The sequence below is a fragment of the Schistocerca piceifrons genome, chromosome 3 (genome assembly GCF_021461385.2).
Source record: "Schistocerca piceifrons isolate TAMUIC-IGC-003096 chromosome 3, iqSchPice1.1, whole genome shotgun sequence".
Taxonomy (NCBI): domain Eukaryota; kingdom Metazoa; phylum Arthropoda; class Insecta; order Orthoptera; family Acrididae; genus Schistocerca; species Schistocerca piceifrons.
Genome location: NC_060140.1, coordinates 710,438,768 through 710,460,998, shown reverse-complemented (window position 1 = coordinate 710,460,998; position 22,231 = coordinate 710,438,768). Strand labels below are relative to the sequence as shown.

At 39.8% G+C, this 22,231-nt stretch overlaps 1 protein-coding gene across 1 annotated transcript in view; it reads right to left on the bottom strand.

Moving 5' to 3' along the window:
* Positions 1 to 585: 585 nt before the first annotated feature.
* The window catches only part of LOC124788983 (protein hairy-like), a 120,350-nt gene continuing 98,704 nt past the window's right edge, over positions 586 to 22,231 (bottom strand). Inside the window, exon 5 of the mRNA XM_047256271.1 lies at positions 586 to 753. Within this exon, the coding sequence (XP_047112227.1) occupies positions 586 to 753 (168 nt within the window). The remainder of the gene's footprint in view (positions 754 to 22,231) is intronic.

The following is a 22,231-nucleotide window of genomic DNA, read 5'->3' as shown; positions in this document are numbered from 1 at the left end:
CTAGAACACACAGCAAGCTGGTCAGATCCACACCCGTGATTGGAAAGGGAAGCAAATTCAGTTGCAAGTATCTTCAGTTGAGCTCCATACACCAAGTCGAGCATCTCTGGTTCATTTAGTCTGGGACAGTGGAATTGGACAAAGTTGTCTTTTGCACTGTGGACTAACTGGTCATTTCATAAAACACGAACAGCTCCAGCACAAGCACTAGTCTCTATGAATTTTAGCATGCATCCTCAGTTCATACTGCTAGATCACCATTATTTGCTACAAAGTATTCCTTCTACATTCCTCCATTATCACCTCCTTCTATTCATCATGTAGGAGGCTATGGGCACAGTCCTCAACTATCTGCTTTTGGGTTATATACTTATAATACTCTCTCTTTCTAACACTAGCATCTCATCAAATGAACATATTTCGCTCCAAAAATAAAGGCAGTAACTTCCACTCCAGCCTGCTTCCCGCCAATTCACTCGTGGGGCCGGAGGGCAGTGGAAAGTAGGGGCGCGTGAGGGCGGCTGTAGGATAGTTTTGAGCATCCTCTGATGACCGTATTGTGGGTTGAGCAGTCAATCTCTAAACTTAAAGGCTAACATACACAGGTGCAACTGGGAAAAGTGGGGGCACGGGAGGGGGCGGCGGAAGTGGAATGGGAGTCAGCAGAGTGTGGAGGCGGGTGGGGCCAGCTGTAGGACAATTTTGAGTATACTCTGGTGGCTGTATTGTGGAGTACAGCAGCCCATCATCAAACTGTGAGGTGAACGTACTGACATGTGTAATGGAAAAAGTGTGGGTGGGGTCTTCAAAGTGAGTAGAGGACAATCCAATAGCAGAATTTCCCGCCAAAACTCATAATAAATAAATATTGTACCTTACATCGTTCCTCTCCAGCAGTTAAGGACAGATGGAGTCTTTTTCCCACCAGTTCACAAGTGGTTGAGAGGAGGGAAGCGAAGGGGGCAGAAGGACGTGGGGGAGGGGAGAGGAAGTGAGAAAGGGGGGAGGTGTGGGAGTGGTGATGTCAACAATGTGATGTTGCTACATATACCCTCTAGGGGGGCAAATGGTGGACCTGCACCCAAGGGAGAGCCATTGTCTTGAATATATTTGGCAACAATGCAGACTGTGCTGACTTGGACTTAATTCCACTACTAGCACAGATTCCTCTTTCATGTAATGTCCCCCAAAATTAGACGAATAAAGGGCTATCAAACAGTTTCCATTCGACAGCTACACTAACCACATGTCTACATGTCGGTGTTTATTTGCCCACATTCGAAGCACACTGCTTTGGGTATACACTGCAGCAATGTCCTAAGGCAGAAACTTCTTGATCACGTCTTATAGTTTTGTTTGCCCCTACCACACTTCTCGACATTTGTTTGGGGCTTCATGTGATCGAGTGTAAAGACCCAGATGATCGACTTCCACCGTTGTTTGTGTTCCTTTCCACATATAGATTATACCAATGCGAATTATGATTGCACCCCACAGATCGTTTTGCTATTGATGGCTGGAATAACTGTCATTGAATATATTATCTTTTCTGCTTTCATTGATAAAATTGACTATTACCATTATTCCTATTGTCATTATCATTATTTCTGCGGGTTTACCCATTCGTATTGTTTTTTTTTTTTTTTAGTTTGGTTAATCTCCCATGGTGATCATTGTGGTTATTAGTGTTATATTTTCCACTCTGTGAAGAGGCGTTTGCATCTTCATGTGTCAGATCAACAGAATGTAATACAGACATGAATTCTTCTACATCACTTTCAGAATCATTTATCAGCTTCCCCCCTGATTGATAGTTTTATCTTTCGAATACTCATAGCATCGAGATTCGACATCAGTTTTTCCCATTATCTAGTTTTATTCAGGTATTTTTCGAAGTGTTTTCCCAGGTTACCTTTGCATGACTGCTTAGGTTTGTGTTCAGATACCTCTGTACACAGTACATCTTGCACCTCAGCTGACCCGTATTTTATCAAGAGTAGCCACTCGAATTCTTCGTACATTCGACAACAGTTAATTTCTTCCATAGTCCACAAAGCGGCGTCTTCTGAATAAAACCTGCCACAAAAGCAGCGTGTAGTACATTAGTTCAAAATTTAGGAATATCTCCCCTGAATATCTTTACGAACACAACAGGGTGCACGGTTTTCTTCGCAACAACTTGCAGTTTCCAGTGCCTAATCACGTTTTCTTCCGTCATCATTGATGTGAAGAATAGCACTGACACCGTACCACACACGAAACTGTGCGAGACAACGGTTGGGACTTAGATATGCACCAGCATCATGTTTTTCCACTTCAGATCGGAAATTATATTTGCTCCAAATCTGGTGGCCCTGATTTATCATCTTGTTTTGTATCTTTCACTTCTGCTCGCTCCTTCTTTCTGGAACCTGTACCTCACTTGATAAAACCGGAACCCTTACAGGATCACTGTGTTGTCTGTATTTTCTGAGGCACGGGTGGGAGTATCAATTTGAAATTTATGCGGAGTTCTAAGGTCTACACTTCCTTGACAGTGTAAAATATGTAAGCTTCTAAAAATACTCTCAAAAGATACGGCTGTCTGTAAAGATCCCTTTATCTCAGCAATGGGTAAATGTATCAAGTTAGTGGTGCAAATACTTATGATTCTAAGTCAATAAATTCTAAAGATATGCCCATTTATGTCACATATTTCGATACTTGCAAAGTCACTCATCAAAATCTATTGATGAACTCTACACACACAAGTTAGGCCTGGTTGTCTAGTGCAAAAGCATGTACATGGGAAACGAGAGGTCACGTGATAGAATCTCAATCAAGCAACAGATTTTTAAGTTTTCGTTTTATCTTATCCTTCACCTCCCAGCAATGTGAGGAATCGCTAGAAATAACATGTGGTTCACATTCCACATTAAGCTGTAGGTCCCCTTTCCCCGGTCGCATGACTGGGGTAGGTTAGCAACACAAAAGGCTTCGATGTGGCGTGCAATAGAGAGACTTCAGAGCGCGAGACACATTCGCATTTTTCTGATGCCATAGCGAAAGGCCTTGTTTAGTTTTTCATTAACCTTTCGCAATTCATTATCGACAGAAGTATCCAGGCTCTTATTTACTTCGGTGATTTCCGTCGAAATCGTACCGGTTGCCTCTTGGATTTTAGAATCGGTAGGATTTAATAATTTTTGCTCTTTAGTCACTGTCCAAGCAGGAATTTCGTCTTCTAGTATTTTTCGTCGTGATTCGAATCGATCAGCCCATACTTTATCAGCCGCTGCGGGATTGACTTCCTTCGTCGACAAGTGCTGCAATGTTTTCAACAGCTCGATTTGCGTTTGCTTGACGTCCTCTAATTCAGCCGATAACTTTGGCACCGTCCCTGATAATCTCGCATGACATTGTTTCAGAGAGATTATCTCGTCCGTTAATTCTTTAGCCCACGCGTCATGCTTAATCGAAAGCTCATTACTTTCAGTCGTCACTGCGCCTTTCTTCCTCGTGATGTCCGAAATCTTTGCGAGTTCCCTAGACATTTCATCATGTTTACTAGCAAATTCTGCTGCATAGCATCCTGCTTTTTCGATATTTCATCATGATTGGCAGAAAATTCTAACCCCATCTCATCCTATGTCTTGGTGCATCAATATTGACGACATTGTTGACGAAATCATTTCTAATTTTTTGAATAAGCCGGTTAATGGATCTGATGTTTGGCTAGCTTGCACCACATTTTTTTCCTGCTCAGGGTTTGCTTCTGCTTTCTGCTCAGTCCTGGTATCCATATTTGCCTTAAATATTGCCTACAGAAAAATGAGAGGCCTTTGAGGAAAAGAGAAGCAGCTGTGTGAATATCAAGAGCTCGGATGGAAAACCAGTTCTAAGCAGAGAAGGGAAAATTGAAAGCTGGAAGGATTATATGGAGGGCCTGTACGGAGATGAACTTGAAGGCAATATTATAGAAAGGGAAGAGGGTGGGATAAAGATAAGATGGGAGACGTGATACTGCGAGAAGAATTTAACAGAGCACTGAAGGACTTAAGTCAATAAAAGGCACCTGGAGTAACGACATTCCATTAGAACTGATACCCTTGGGAGAGTCAGCCACGACAGAAATCTTCCATTTGGTGAACAAGATGTATGAGACTTCAAGAATAATACAATAATTTCAGTTCCAAAGAAAGAACGTGCTGACAGGTGTGAATATTAGCGAGCTGTCGGTACTAAGTCATAGTTGTAAAATATTGACACTAATTCTTTAAAGAAAAATTGGAAAACTCGTAGAAGCAGACGACAGGGAAGACCAGTTTGGATTCCGAAGAAATGTGGGGGCACGTGAGGCAATATTGACCCTACGACTTCTGTTAGAAGACTGGTTGAGGAAAGGCAAACCTACGTTTGCAGCATTTGCATACTTAAAGAAAGCTTTCGACAATGTTGGCTGAAATACTCTTTTTGAAATTCTGAAGGAAGCAGGGGTAAAATACAGGGAGCGAAAGGCTAGTTACAATTTGCACAGAAGCAAGACGGCATCTGTAAGAGGCATGAAACGAAAGCAGTGGTTGAGAAAGGAGTAAGACAGCCTATCTCCCATGTTATTCAGTCTATACATTGAGCAAGCAGTAAAGAAAACCAAAGAAAAATATGGAGTGGGGATTAAAGTTCAAGGAGAAGAAATAAAAACTTTGAGGTCTGCCGATGACATTACAATTCTCTAGGAGACAGCAAACGACTTCGAAGAGCAATTGAACGGAAGGCACAGTGTCGTGAAAGGAGCTTTAGCGTAATCCGGCGCCAGGAATGTGAGTTTCTACCAGTAATGTAACCGTGACTGCAGTAGACTCGGAAGTTACGGTTACAATTTTCAGTGCAGCTATGTTAGATTAGTATTGAGTTGCATGGTTAGAATATGGCATCTACCTGTAGCAGCTTAAAGTAGAGTCTTTTTGTAGAATTACTGACTATTCGCTTATTGTTATCACATCTTTCATTCCCTAATTACGAGAGTTGGGCAACCTATTGTAGAGAAAGGCCTTGTTCTTCATGCCAGACATGCTACTTATCTGAGACTGGTGCTGAGGCGGTTCTTATTGAGAATATTCGGGGCGTCTGTGTGTGTGTGTGTGTGTGTGTGTGTGTGTGTGTGTATCTGCGCTACTAGTGATAAGTACATCATTACGTTGTCAAAGTGCAGCAGGTCTACTAAAGAGATCGCTTAACCACACTTTTCCACCCTCTTCTGGAGTATTCATAGGTGGTGTGGGATATGCGTCAGATAGGATTGACGAAGGACACTGAAAAACTTCAGAGAAGGGCAGCTCGTTCTGCACTATCTTGAAATATGGCAGAGAGTGCCATATACATGATACATATTGATGGATGGCAATCATTAAAAAAAATCAGAATATTCTCCTCCTATCGAGAAAATACTTTGTTGGTGCCCACATACACAGAGAGAAATGATCATCAGAATAAAATCAGAGTAATCGGAGCTCGTACAGAATGATTAAAGTGCTCGTTTTTCCTACGTGCCGTTCGAGAGTGGAACGGTAGAGAAATAGCTTTAACGTGGTTCGATGAACCCACTGCCAGGCATTTGTGTTTGAATTGCAAAGTAATCATGTAGATGATGCAGGTGTGGCGTTGTGTAACTGTCACATTATCAAGGCACGTTTTACGTACTAGCTGATGAGCTTGTTCGTAATAACAAATACAACACAAGTGATATGTGGTGCTACTGATTGTGATCCGTCTGTCAGATGGGGATACACTGGGCAGAGAGCTCGGCGGTATTTGAGAGGTGTTAGCTACTGTATGCTGGCACAATGTTCCACCCTTTTTGCATCTACGCCTACAACATCTATACTCCATAAGCGACCATACTGTGGAGGAGGACACTTTTGGTAAAATCTCCTCGCGATGCACAGCACATCTTTTGTAGCGTCTGCCACTGAAGTGTGTTGAGCATGTGCGTAGTGCTGTCACGCTGTCTAAATGATACGGTAATGAAACGCGCCATTCTTCGTTGGATCTTTTTTATCTGTACCATTAATCAAACATGGTACGGGTCGCAGGCTGGTGAGCGATACTAAGGAATCGGTCGAACAAGCGTTCTGTAGGTCATTTCTTTTGTGTATGAACTACATTTCCTTAACATTCTTCCTTTGAATCTCAGCTTTTGTTACCATTTTTTTATTCGATCATTTGACTTTATGTTGTTCCGGATGGTTATTCCAAGGTATGTTACGGTAGTCACTTTTTACGGTGATGTGTGTAATCGTACGGTATTGCATATGATAGCCTTTTTATGTAGTCAGTCCCAGCGACTAATCATCATTTCTCCGTAGTACTTCCTGAATTTCGCCGCAGTTTTCAGACGTTGCTACCTTCTTATAAGCAACTGCATCATCTGCAAACATTCTCTCTTCCTCTCATTTCCATAGTCATTCAGAACAGCACGACACTATACTACAGTGTGCAAAGAAATAGCTACACGACTCAGATAGACACTGGGCACGCTACCCCGAGAAAAGGAAAGGCTCCTTTCCCCTATGCTTCAGTATGTCTCACGTACATTCGAGCTAACAGTGAACGACATTCTGGTTCGAAGTAACAAAGGGACATTAATGCAGCAAGAAGTGGTTACGGGTTTGTGGATAAAAAATTTTGAAAGTAGCTGCAGAAATGTAATACCATTAACAAATTTCATGCATCTTAAAGAGTCATAGCATAAAACAGAAAGTTATGGGCCTTCTTGGGTGGGTTTGTTGGTGTATAAAATCTCAGTGTCACCATGACGTTTTCGTAAGGCTACTCTGTCTCTTTCCATCTTCTGGTGAAGTGCCGGTATCTATCAGTCCGTCTCTTTATACCCAGAGGATTCGGCTGCGGGCATTTACAGCACATCTCGCAACGACCCGACATGAAAATGACCAAAGACTGAAATCATGATTGTACGTAAGACGTCTACACAGTTTATAGTCAATCCATGGTCCCAGTGTGTAGAAAGATTATCTACTAGGATGGGTTTCGTCCTTTACTGGTTTGGGTCGTTATCTAAGATTAACATTGAAAGATGGCTACACTGAGCCACAGCGCCAGAGATTGCGCCAAAGAGTATTATTCAGCCGCCTCCACTGGCAGTGCTTGGGGAGAACTCGTAGTAGAGTGCTTGTTGAGAACTCGTAGTAGTCAGTGCTTGCTGAGATGTGGTAGTGAAGAGTGCTTGTCGAGAGGTCGTGGTGGAGAGTTCTTGTTGAGATGTGGTAGTAGAGAGTCGTTGTGGAGATATATTGTAATGATTAGAGTGATTTTCGTCAATATATGAAGGTAAAAGAAAATGATTCTTCCTTTTCTTTTTATTATCTCAGCGTCTTAAATAATGCGTCATTACAGGTTCAGTCAACAAAGCATCTGGCTTGTGTTCTTGTATTAGAGTGTAATTCTGCTTTCCTTACGCAATTATAGTATTTCCATTTTTTAATTACTTCAGTATAAATGATATTTAAAATTTCTTGCCTTATTGAAGAAGAACCGTGCCAGATGTGTACGTTGAGTCATACTTCCACACACAGAACAGTTATACTTGTGCTTTGGTTTCGTAGGCTTTATAGTTGCTGGGGACTTAATTAATTAATTGTGTTAACGTAAATTTTCTTTCATTCTTTGTTGTTGTTCTATGCAGTCAGATTGCGTACTAAGACTAGTCAGGGCCAACCGTTTACGAGACTTGCGTAATCGGACAGACAGCCACCAAAAATAAAAAAATGATTTTCAAATTTAATAATAATTAAACCCCCCTGCACGTGGCGACCGCTGCTTCGGATCGTCCCTTGGAATTCTTCTGATTGTAAAAATAGTAGACAGTAATATTGTTGTAGTAATTTGTAGTTTAGTAATTGTAGTCTATTTTGCATGTGTAGATTTGGTAATTGGCATTCTTCTAATGGTATTTTTCCAAATTTAATTTTTATTGTCTTGTCTATGGGTTTGACAATTTAGGACAATTATTTCAATTGTTCGATTAATCGTGTTTGAGGGAAACGTTTCATGTAAATGGTATTGTTGGAGATAAAGAGTCATTGTGTGTAATTTTCGTACAGTGACGAGTTTTGTATGTTTTGTAAATGATTACGTGATCGATGAAAAAGGCAAAAATGATGGATAGTGAGAATGACGAAATTGTTAACATGGCGAACTCGCCAACAGAGGAAAACAGTATCATGAATAATGAAGTGGAAAACAATTTAATAAGTCGGGAAGATAGTCCGGAACCATTTCAAAATTTTTCTCAATCAGAAAATTCACAGAATACGAGATTAACGATAGAAGATTCTGGAATAGTATCGAACACGATAGCTTTACAGCTATGACGAAGGAAACTGGTTTTGCGGGAAATGTTAGGGGCGAAAAGAATTTCGAACAAGTTAATACGGAGCAGTTGATGGGTGCAATATTAAATTTGGGGTCACAGTTAGACTCACTGGGATCACAGTTACGATCTGAATTTAAAACAGAGATGGGAACTTTGGGATCTGAATTAAAAACAGTGGCAACACGTTTAGAAACAGAGGTGGAAACAATGGAAACACAGTTAGGATCTGAATTAAAAACAGTGGCAACACGTTTAGAAACAGAGATGGAAACAATGGAAACACGGTTAGACTCACGAATAGGGACATGTTTCAAAAACATGAAAGATGAATTAAAGAAAGAAATCAGAGAAGAAGTACAACCGATTTTGAATTCTCACAATAATAGATTAATTGCAGTAGAGGTTAGACAAAGGGAACAGGATAGAGAACACGAAGAAAGAGATCGTGTGATAGTACAGAAATTTTCAGAGTTAAATTTACAACGTGCAAAAGATAAGGAAGAAATATTTGAGAGAATCGAGGAATCCGTACCAAATGACAGATTAAATAACCTAACACAACAATATGAACAGTTAACTACCAAATGTGTCAATGCTGAAACCCGAGTCACGACACTTACGGAAGACATAAATCAACAGAAAGAACAAATAGATGACTTATCGGAAAGAGTTGAGGAGATTTCAGATAAATTGACAAATCTTAGTTTACATGGGGACAGAGATTCGGATGATACAGCTCCATTACCATTTGCAGAAACCGAAGAGTATCAGAACATAAATAAGCATGTTGAAAATCAGGGAAAATTTAATGAACGCGTGAAAAGGGAATTTGAAGCATTAAAAAAGCAAGTCAAACAAATTGAAGGCGAAATCGTAGGAAAAGACGGCAAAGGAAATTTAGAATCACAGATACCAGAGGGGTTTGAAGAAAATAATTTGTTTCATTTACGGGATGCAACAAGAGAACGCCAGGCGCGTGAATTTAACAATAATCGTCATTGGGACTGGGACAGACGCGGTAGGTCTTTGTCGCCACGAGGCGAAAACTTTGACTATAAACACTTTTTAACTGTTCGGAAATTTAAGATCTTCCGCAATTCTAAGAATGACATACATCCATGTGCATGGTTAGATCAATTTATGTACGCACTTCCACCAAATTGGCCACTAAGTCACAAACTGGAATTTATGTGTGGATATTTAGAAAACGAACCGACGACGCGGATGCGCGCACTCATTAGAGATTGTAATAATCTGAATGATTTTTATCATGCATTTCTATCGGCATATTGGTCCGAAAACACACAAGACAGACTCAAACATAGTCTTATTATGCAGCGTAATTTCAAACAGTCTGAGTTCCGCACGCCAGCAGAATATTTTGAAGACATGATTCGAAAGAATCAGTTCCTTTCCAACCCTTATAGCCCGACTGAATTAATTCGCATTTGTTTAACTAAGCTGCCACAGTCCATAAGACAAATTGCTTTAGCCGGAAGGTGTAAAGACGACATTGAGACTTTTAAGACTTTGTTGCAAGAACTTGAGTATGACAACGACGACGGGACTTCTTGTAACTTTTTCAGTAACAGTAATTACAATAGATTTTCAGAGAAAAGGGACAGTGATCGGAACGGGCGTTATATGGGTAACTTCGAGAATGACAGACGTAACAGACAGGACAATAGATACCAGCCTTATGACAATAACAGACGTTCTAACAGAAATTACACAGACAATTATAATAACGGTAATTCGTACCGGAATGATCAATCATACGGAAACAGTAATCGGTATCATCAAGACAGAAATTATTCATACTGTAATAGAAATTCTTACTACAGAAATAACCAGGGTAGTAGATACAACAATAATTTCAGAAGTGACAGTCGAAATTACACAAGAAGTAGTCATGCAGACAGACAGGAAAATAGAAATTTTAATAACAGACACAACCAAGAATTTGCATCTAACAGACAGGAAGGACCTAATTGGCATCCTCCACGTGACAGAACTTCAGAGAGACAAGTGCAAATAGTAGAAATTGATCCGCGAAATGACGCGAATAGTCAAAGACGTGACGCAAGCAATCGACAATGACTTGTAGCTTCGGCTTCTGGCAGCAATATAGACGGTTCAGAAAGTAATGACACTACGACCTTACACTACGTACGCCTGGAAGACATGAGAGACATTTTGTTAGACGAAAAGGAAAATAATGTAGACGCATTTGTACATCCTGTTATTGAAGTATGTGTGGGTAAGAATAAGTTCACTGCAGTTTTAGATTCTGGGAGCCCATTGAATGTCATTAGTGAACCAGTTTTTCGTATATGTGTAAGAACTATTGCTTGTCCTGTGTTACCTGTTTCTAAAACTACAATTCGAGGCGCTATTTCTGGAAAAAGTGTGGAAGTTAAACAACAGACCAACTTAAATTTCATTTGTCAAGGATACGAATTTTCTGCTAATTTTATTATTGTTCCATTACTCAGTACACAAATTATATTAGGTATGGAGTTTCTTAATGCACATAAGGCAATTTTGAACTTTAGAGAATGAAGTGTGAATTTGACTGTTGCCGGAACGCCGAAATGTTCGAAATTTTTCGAGTGTTTAACTAGATGTGAATCAGATGCAAAATGTTTAAGGTTTCTTACTTCTGATGTTTTCGTCGAGCATTATGACGACAGTGTGTTTATTCATGACAATGACAATAGATACAGAGACGCGATGGATGATATAATTAATAGCGAAGAATTAATTAATGAAAAGGTTAAGAAAGCTGAAGTGCCAGATGACGTTGCAAGAGAAGAGCTGCACCACATTTTGACTTCACATGCTACAGTGTTTAGTCATCACACAGGAACTATACAAGGCTTACAATATCTGTTTAAAGTAAAAGAACACACACCATTTCGAGGAAAAACGTACGCTATTCCTTTGGCTTACAGAGACAAGGTTAAGAATGAACTTCAATACATGTTAGATCAGGGCATTATTGAGCCAGCAGTCAGTCCTTACACCAGCCCATTACACGTTGTTCTTAAAAAGGATGGGTCAATTCGTTTGGTTCTGGATTCCAGACAGATAAATAATATCATCATTCCTGAAACTGACCGCTCACAAAATTTAGATGAACTTCTTCAACATTTCCATGGAATTAAAGTTTTATCCACGATTGATATGCGCGCAAGTTTTTGGCAAATAGAACTCCACCCTGATTGTAGAAAATATACTGCCTTTTTAGCCTTTGGTAACTGTTACCAGTTTCGGAAATTACCGTTTGGACTTATTGTATCTTCTGCAGCATTCATTCGTAGTTTAAACGAAATCTTACCTGTTTATCTTCGTGACAATGTTACTTCATATGTTGACGACATTCTCATTGCTAAACGTTCTTGGAGTGAACACAACAAAATTTTGGATTCATTATTACGTATCTTTGCAAGAGTTGGCATTACTGTGAACTTGGAAAAAATCTGAATTTGATCGTTCACAGGTGAAATTTCTCGGTCACATTATTTCTACAGAAGATATTCTTCCTGATCCAGAGAAACTAGACGCTATTCGTAATTATGCTGTTCCTACTACAAAACGTGATGTTCGTAGTTTCCTTGGTGTCTGTAATTTTCTTAGACGCTTTGTTAGATTGGACGATTTGGCCACACCTCGTTTATGTGAATTATCTGGAAGGAAATCTAATTGGTGTTGGGATGAGGAAGCTCAATCAGAATTTGAACAACTTCGTGATGCTTTAGTTGCTGCTCCACTTCTTTCACATCCGGATTTATCTAAAGATTCTTGTTTGGCGACGGACTCATCATACTAAGGGCTAGGTGCACATTTATTTCAAGAGATAGAAGAAAACGGCGTTGTAGTTCAGAAAACTATTGCATTTGGAAGTCGTGTTCTCTCTAAATCAGAAAAGAATTATTCGATAACGGAACTTGAAGCTTTGGCTGTTGTATGGGCTTTCACAAAATTTCGCACATTTTTGTTTGGCAGACATACTAAGGTTTACACCGATCATCGAGCTCTGGAATTTCTTATGTCGACAAAATTAACTCATGGCAGATTGTCTCGATGGGCGTTGTACCTACAGGAATTTGATTTTAGTATTGTTTACATACAGGGTTCTTCAAATATTGTTGCTGATGCTTTATCACGTGCACCTATGGGTTTGAAACAAAGTGCTGAAGAGGACTGCAAGGAAAACAATTATTGTTTGATGTATATTCAAGGTGTTGCGTTTGAGAACTTTATTTCGTCTTCGCTCCAGGACATCGCTAAGGAGCAAAATAAGGATCCAATCTGGAAGGACATTAAGGAGAAGTGGAGGAGAAAGGAAAGCGTAGCGATTAGACAGCATTATTTAGTTCGCAATGACATTCTTTTTAAACGAAAATCGGTCGACAACTCTGTTTGGTTAGTTTGTATTCCTGATGAGTGGGTTAATAAGCTGATTTGGTATACGCATTTCAGTTATGCACACTTTGGTCCCAGAAAATGCATTCATAAATTACGAGAAAATTGCTACTTCAGTAATATGGAAAAACGTATTCGATCTGTTCTGGCCAAATGCAAATTATGTCAAAAGGCTAAGCCGCCAACAATTTCTCACAGAGCACCGTTGTTTCCTATCATTCCAGCGAAATTAAAGGACATGGCTGCAGTCGATTTGTTCGGTCCAGTGGTTCGTTCTACTAATGGTTTTGCGTACATTTTCGTAGCAGTGGAGCTGACATCAAAATATGTGTGTTTTACACCGTTACGCAAAGCAACAGCTCGTTCAGTATCTAATGCTTTCATTAACCATTTTCTTAAAGAAGTTGGTCATGTTGATAAGGTTATATCAGACAATGGATCACAGTTTCGTTCTAAAATTTGGCTTCGTACTCTACGGCGTCGTAAAATTAAACCAATTTTCGTTTCACTTTTTCACCCTCAATCTAACGCTTCAGAGAGATGGATGAAGGAAATCAATAAATTGTGTCGTCTTTATTGTCACCAGAATCACGGAACGTGGGATCAGTATCTTCATATTTTTCAAAACATTCTGAATGAACTTCCTAATAACTTATTTACCGCCTATACTGATATTAAAAAACAAAGCAACGACAAATCGCATTTCTGAAATCGTTCCTTTTCCGCATTCACGGAAACTGCGGCATTCTGAAGTTGTCAACCTGGCTCTACAAAATATTGCATCTGCGGCTGCTAGAAGAGAGAAATCAGCTAAGCGTCCTGGTCGTTTAAAAATCTTGTCAGTTGGTCAAAAGGTGTTAATTAAGTCTCACCGTTTGTCTCACAAAGGAAAAGGCTTGTGTCGCAAATTTTTTCTGCTTTATAACGGTCCATATAGAATTCCCAAAATTATTCATGATAACACTGTCGAAGTAGAAACTCTTAAATCTCGGCGCTCTAAAGGAATACATCATATATCTAACGTTAAAATTTTTGTGGAATGACATACTTTAGAGAAACTAACAGCTACATGTAAACATGCGTAGAGTACAAGGATACCGCGCTGTGTTTTGGCGGCGGCATATACTCAAAGCAACAGTCAAGTCTGCGCGCCGCACAAGGCAGTCGTTGACCGCAAACAATTGCTTCCTACGTCACGCACCTACAGCTGATCGAGCGCTCAGTGCGAATGCACTGACAGCCGTAAACAAATACACAGTCTAATTTCTCCGACTAAATTCAGTATAAAGCTATAGTGACTTGATGAATTATGTTATTAACGTTCAGTATTTTTCAGGATACAGTTGTATAAAATATTTAAGAACTTCAGATAAATTCTGTGTGTCTCCGACGTTAAGAGGATTTGCTATCGAGAAAATTTCAGAAAGAATGTAATTTCGAAGAAGAAACTAATAAACTAAAAAGGTAACTATTAATTGAGTTTATTTTTCAGGTAACATATTTCCACTTAGGTACGTACTTTAGACGTAATTTGCTGCTCGCAATTACGTGATTCATACTATGTGCTAATTTCGTGTTATATGAATTTACTTGTGAAGCGACGTGCTTGCGTACATTTGCTAATTTTTGTCAATGTTTTATTAATGAACAGGGTTGTTATTTGTATATATTATGCATCGCTTGGCTGCAATGCTTTTTCACTGATGTCATATTTTTTTATTATGTGTCTGCTGTGCTTATTTATTTACATTATAATTGTCACCTGATTAATTGTGCTGACTGTGGTTATGTATGTAGGTTACACTTTGTCATTTATCTGCTTGCGCCTTCATGTTTACTTATTAAGATGACATATGAACATTTATTTGCTTATGCTGATATGATGCTAATGACCTGTTTATTACGTAAGATATATGTTTGCTGCTATGCGTATGGATTGCATATTTATACATTTCTGTTTGTTGTCATAACTACTCTTTAATTTGGTATATAGAAATGCTGATATACTATGTACAAACATAGAGTTTAGGTCACACTATGGTATTAATTATAGATTATTCGCTTGGCAGAGCCTCGTTGTAGGAATTGTGCTGCATCCACTTGTTGACATTCTGTTCTCTACTGGTATATTTGCTCGCTATTGCATGTTTTGCTTACGCTCAGTGCCTTATATTTTTAAGATAGGAAAATGAACTGCTATAATTCGACAGAAACGACATTAGTACAAGAAACTTCATAGAAGTCACATGAGCTGGAGGTTTTATGGAAGTTGTATAAATTTATGCTAATAGGAAGGAAGCTAACGACATGACATAACAAAACTAGGTTTAGACCATTGACAGTTATTACACTGCATTTTTCGTGAGCAATTGAAATAGGAAGTGACACTTGACACAAGAAATACTCCACATTTTTGCTTCTGTTTGCCATAATTCTTGAAGTGGTGTACACACTGTGAAATACTATGATCATTCACACTCTGTAATCGTACTTAATTACTGAGAGTTATTCGAACTAAGTCTGTTAGAGGTCATGTATGCATTTCTTTTATTTAATGATGGACAAGGTAACCAAAATACATCTTATAATTTATAATGAGTAGAAGATTTGGGTCAGATGGATTACACAGAGGTTGTGTGTTGACAGTGTGTCTTCGGATTGTATGGGATGATGAGGTTTGCATTAGGATTTTATATGTACTTGTTCGAGGAGACTGACTAGAGGAAAGAGTTGTTATGGAAGTGAAATGATATTGGCGATAAGGTTTATATGTGTCGACGTATTGAAGAGGTATTATTGAGGTATTGAGATTATATGAAGTTGATGATTATTGGAGTTTTTGTGGACAAGAGGTAAGGTAAATGACATTGATGATAAGATTTATATGTATCGACGTAAGAGGTATTATTGAAGTATTGAGATCATGTGATGCTGATGATTATTGGAGTTTTGGTGGATAAGAGGTAAAGTAAGTGAGGTGCATATTTTTTTGTTGGTCTATATGGAACAAGGAGGATGAAGATAGCAGACTAGAACACTCTAGTAGAAGGAAGATAGTCTATACACACACTTTGTTAAATCACTAAGCAGTATATACTTTTTTTTTTTTTGGAGAGAGGAAGTAATTGCATATCTTGGCTCACTGACAGTTGTTCAGCAACCGTACATTTTGATCTGGCTTGGCAAACATTGGTCTTGACATGATGACTATGACGTTGACTTAACTATTATTGACTGTTATACATTGCTGCCACTACTACTTGATACACATGAAGAACATCAAATTTTGACAGAATTGCATTTACACAGTTAACACTATTCAATTACACAGTAGTACTTAATGTGGATGAAAGATGAGTGAGTGTGTTTTGTGTGTTTTCCTTTCCTAATCCTACCCACCTATCTCCTAAATATTATTTTATTTGTTTGTAGTGGCTTGCACTGACACCCATAAATATTATAGGTTTACTGATATTTGAGTATTTGTAATAGCTAATATGACAATTATCTGATATCATTTGTGTGTTTATTAGAATTTGTATGTTTAGTGTAAGAGCATTGAGAATAATTTTGTAAAAGCATTTGTATGTGCATTCAAACTATTGTTCATCCCTGAACTGTCTGATTAGTGATGGTGAATATTATGAACTGTTACCTGCACTTGTTCAACATTGATGTGTGACACTTAGAAATGTTTAATTTCTGCTGATGAACTGTCTGATTAGTGATAGTGAATATTATGGACTGTTACTTGCACTTTTTCTACGTGATTGGTGCCACTAGGACATGTTTAATTTCTGCTGATGAACAGTGTGATTAGTGATAGTGAATATTATGGACTGCTGTCTGGACCTGATCAACATTGCTGGGTGCCACTGATGGACTGCTTCTACTGAGATAATGTCACTTGTTGGTGTCTGCACCTGTTCAACATTGCTGGGTGCAACTGATGGAACTGCTTCTATTGAAATGATGTCACTTGCTGGTGTCTGCACCTGTTCAACATTGCTAGGTGCCACTAATGGACTGTTCCTACTGAAATAATGTCGCTTGTTGGTGTCTGCACCTGCTCAACATTACTGGGTGCCAGTGATGGACTGCTTCTACTGAAATGGTGTCACTTGTTGGGGTCTGCACCTGTTCAACATTGCTGGGTGCCACTGATGGACTGTTTTTACTGAAATAATGTGACTTGTTGCTGTGTGTACCTGTTCAACATTACTTGGTGCCACTGATGAACTGCTTCTACTGAAATGATGTTGCTTCTTGCTGTCTGCACCTGTTCAACATTGCTGGGTGCCACAGATGGAACTGCTTCTACTGAAATAATGTCACTTGTTGGTGTCTGCACCTGCTCAACATTGCTGGGTGCCACTGATGGACTGCTTCTACTGAAATGATGTCACTTGTTGGTGTCTGCACCTGTTCAGCATTGCTAGGTGCCACTAATGGAACTGTTTCTGCTGAGTGATGTCACTTGTTGGTGTCTGCACCTGCTCAACATTGCTGGGTGCCACTGATGGACTGCTTCTACTGAAATGATGTCACTTGTTGGTGTCTGCACCTGTTCAGCATTGCTAGGTGCCACTAATGGAACTGTTTCTGCTGAGTGATGTCACTTGTTGGTGTCTGCACCTGCTCAACATTACTGGGTGCCACTGATGAACTGCTTCTACTGAAATAATGTCACTTGTTGCTGTCTGCACCTGCTCAACATTGCTGGGCGCCACTGATGGACTGCTTCTACTGAAATGATGTCACTTGTTGGTGTCTGCACCTGTTCAACATTGCTGGGTGCAACTGATGGAACTGCTTCTATTGAAACGATGTCACTTGTCGGTGTCTGCACCTACTCAACATTGTTGGGTGGCACTGTTGAAACTGTTTCTACTGAAATGATGTTACTTCTTGCTGTCTGCACCTACTCAACATTGCTGGGTGCCACTGATGGACTGCTTCTACTGAGATGATGTCACTTGTTAGTGTCTGCACCTGTTCAACATTACTGGGTGCCACTGATGGAACTGCTTCTACTAAAATGATGTCACTTGTTGGTGTTTGCACCTGTTGACCATTGCTGGGTGCTGCTGCTGGAACTATCAACTATTTTTTTTGTATAATTAAAAGCATTTTTTGTGAACATTTGCATAAACTGATTTTTTGTGTATTGTGTAAACTATTATGTAAAGTCACATGTATGAAAGAATTTGTATTGCTTACTGTATTTTATATAATAGGTTATTGAAAGGTCAGTGCAAAGCCAAAATTTTATCTAATTATGTGATATTTACGTATTAATATTATCTTTTATTTTTGTCTGTATTTTTGTGGACGAATTTGGTGGTATTTTCACCACCAATGCTGGCAAAAATACCATCAAATTCTGGCCCGTGGAGGAGGGGCATATGAAAGGTGGCTACACTGAGCCACAGCGCCAGAGATTGCGCCAAAGAGTGTTATTCAGCCGCCTCTACTGGCAGTGCTTGGGGAGAACTCGTAGTAGAGTGCTTGTTGAGAACTCGTAGTAGTCAGTGCTTGCTGAGATGTGGTAGTGAAGAGTGCTTGTCGAGAGGTCGTGGTGGAGAGTTCTTGTTGAGATGTGGTAGTGGAGAGTCGGTGTGGAGATATATTGTAATGATTAGAGTGATTTTCGTCAATATATGAGGTAAAAGAAAATGATTTTTCCTTTTCTTTTTATTATCTCAGTGTCTTAAATAATGCGTCATTACAGGTTCAGTCAACAAAGCATCTGGCTTGTGTTCTTGTATTAGAGTGTAATTCTGCTTTCCTTACGCAATTATAGTATTTCTATTTTTTAATTACTTCAGTATAAATGATATTTAAAATTTCTTGCCTTATTGAAGAAGAACCGTGCCAGATGTGTACGTTGAGTCATACTTCCACACACAGAACAGTTATACTTGTGCTTTGGTTTCGTAGGTTTTATAGTTGCTGGGGACTTAATTAATTAATTGTGTTAACGTAAATTTTCTTTCATTCTTTGTTGTTGTTCTATGCAGTCAGATTGCGTACTAAGACTAGTCAGGGCCAACCGTTTACGAGACTTGCGTAATCGGACAGACAGCCACCAAAAATAAAAAAATGATTTTCAAATTTAATAATAATTAAGCCCCCAAGCTACATGCCTTTCGAAAGATACTGAAGCATGTGTGTTTCTCACCCTTCGGCAAGATTGAAAAGTTTTCTAGGTTCTGTAGATACCAATCCAGGGCTAAGAAGACTCGGATTAGACAAGATCCTTTGTGATGAAGGGAATTCATACATCGGTCTTACGTGTCGCACCATTAAAGGCCCAGACCTTATCCGAATTTATGTAAGCCGTAATATCTACTGTTGCCGAACACTGTGTAGGCACGGAACCTAGAATAAAGTAAGTAGACACAAATATGCTTTAGGAAACGTTCATCTTCTGGGACTCTATCACTGGAGAATAACTCGATCAACGTGTGTACGTAGAACCAGCATGGATAGAAAATGTCAGTTTGAATTACAGTTCGGCAGTGCGTGGGAACCAACCTTGGCACAGTTGAGACTGCATAACTGATGATTAATAAAACATACATCCGTCTTCCCAACCCCTCATCACTGAATGTCAATGCGCAGTTCCCTTACTCGCCACATATGACTGCAGATACTACTCATTACTGTGAACAATGGTTGTAATTTGTACTCGTATATAGTTCATTAGTTAATGTGTCACATATATTATCTTAGTTAAATAATCTTAAATCGCATTTACGCTGAAATAATTCCTCTCGTTTTATTTCAAAATCTTGCATTAACATTTTCATCCATGGAAATGGAGGTACAGTGTAGATGCACTCGTTTAAAATCTTTGATCCAACAAAATTGCACTGCACCACATTTTTATCTTTGTGCCCGATGATGGCATATGAGTCAAAAACGGGTTTTAAACATTACGCCAGTGTTGTGTGTGTCTTCATTCATAATGTATAAAATGTTCTACCAAGAACCGACGAAATAGTCAATCAATGATAACCGAAACCATTATGACCACTACCCACCACGAGATGAAAAACTGAACACTAGCGATGAGAACACCTGACGAGACACGAAAAGTATACAGGGTAGTCCATTGACAGTGACCGGGCAAAATATATCACGAAATAAGCATCGAACGAAAAAACTACAAAGAACGAAACTCATCTAGCTTGAAGGGGAAACCAGATGGCGCCATGGTTGGCCCGCTAGATGGCGCTGACATAGTCAAACATATATCAACTGCGTTTTTTTAAGTAGGAACCCCCATTTTTATTACATATTCGTGTAGTACGTAAAGAAATATGAATGTTTTAGTTGGACCACTTTTTTCGCTTTGTGATAGATGGCGCTGTAATAGTCACAAACGTTTGAGTACGTGGTATCACGTAACACTCCGCCAGTGCGGACGGTATTTGCTTCGTGATACATTACCCTTGTTAAAATGGACCGTTTATCAATTGCGGAAATGGTCGATATCGTGTTGATGTATGGCTGTTGTGATCAAAATGCCCAACGGGCGTGTGCTATGTATGCTGCTCGGTATCCTGGACATCATCCAAGTGTACGGACCGTTCGCCGGATAGTTACGTTATTTAAGGAAATAGGAAATGTTCAGCCACATGTGAAACCTCAACCACGACCTGCAACAAATTATGATGCCCAAGTGGGTGTTTTAGCTGCTTTCGCGACTAATCCGCACTTCAGTAGCAGACAAACTGCGTGAGAATCGGGAATCTCAAAAACGTCGGTGTTGACAATGCTACATCAACATCGATTGCACCCGTACCATATTTCTATGCACCAGGAATTGCTTGGCGACCACTTTGAACGTCGTGTACAATTCTGCCACTGGGCACAAGAGAAATTACGGGACGATGACAGATTTTTTGCACGCGTTCTATTTAGCGACGAAGTGTAATTCACCAACAGCGGTAACGTAAACCGGCGTAATATGCACTATTGGGCAACGGAAAATCTACGATGGCTGTGACAAGTGGAACATCAGCGACCTTGGTGGGTTAATGTATAGTGCGGGATTATGGGAGGAAGGATAATTGGCCCCCATTTTATCGATGGCAATCTAAATGGTGCGATGTATGCTGATTTCATACGTAATTTTTTACCGATGTTACTACAATATGTTTCACTGCATGACAGAATGGCGATGTACTTCCAACATGATGGATGTCCGGCACATATCTCGCGTGTGGTTGAAGCGGTATTGAATAGCATATTTCATGACAGGTGGATTGGTCGTCGAAGCATCATACTATGGCCCGCACGTTCACCGGATCTGACGTCCCCGGATTTCTTTCTGTGGGGAAAATTGAAGGACATTTGCTATCGTGATCCATTGACAACGCCTGACAACATGCGCCAGCGCATTGTCAATGCATGTGCGAACATTACGGATGGCGAACTACTCGCTGTTGAGAGGAATGTCGTTACACGTATTGCCAAATGCATTGAGGTTGACGGACATCATTTTGAGCATTTATTGCATTAATATGGTATTTACAAGTAATCACGCTGTAACAGCATGCGTTCTCAGAAATGGTAAGTTCACAAAGGTACATGTATCACATTGGAACAACCGAAATAACAAGTTCAAACTTACCTACGTTCTGTAGTTAATGTAAAAAAACCTACCTGTTACCAACTGTTCGTCTAAAATTGTGAGCCATATGATTGTGACTATTACAGCGCCATCTATCACAAATCGAAAAAAGTGGTCCAACTAATTCATATTTCTTTACGTACTACACGAATATCTAATAAAAATGGGGGTTCCTATTTCAAAAACCGCAGTTGATATCCGTTGGACCTATGGCAGCGCCATCTAGCGGGCCAACCATGGCGCCATCTGGTTTCCTCCTTTAACCTAGACAAGTTTCGTTGTTTGTAGTTCTTTCGTTTGACGCTTATTTTGTGAGATATTTGGCCCGGTCACGATCAATGGACCACCCTGTATAAGAGGATCAGGGGGGAATGGCGAATCATTCTAGAGACGATACGGAACGAAAATAGGAGAATCTATATAAGCGACTTCGACAAAGAGCAGATTGATGTGCCTCGGCTCCTAAGAATTCGGCTCTGAGAAACGGCGAATCTGATGGGCTATATGGGCTATTCGCGTGCTACTATCGTCAGAATCTCTGGAAAGCAGGGGGCAATGAAACCACGTGTGAGCAGCGAGGTGTTGGACGTCCATGGCTCATCACGGAACGTGGAGGTTAGTGGCTTGCCTGCACTATAAAGCATGGTAGATGGCGATTTGCGGTAGATCGGACGACAGAATGCAAAGCTGGTGCAAGCGCAAGTGGTTCGCAGCAGACCGTTCAGCGCACATTGCTGAACGCGAGGCTGTACCATAATGACTCAATGACGTCGTCAATTAAAATTGCAGTG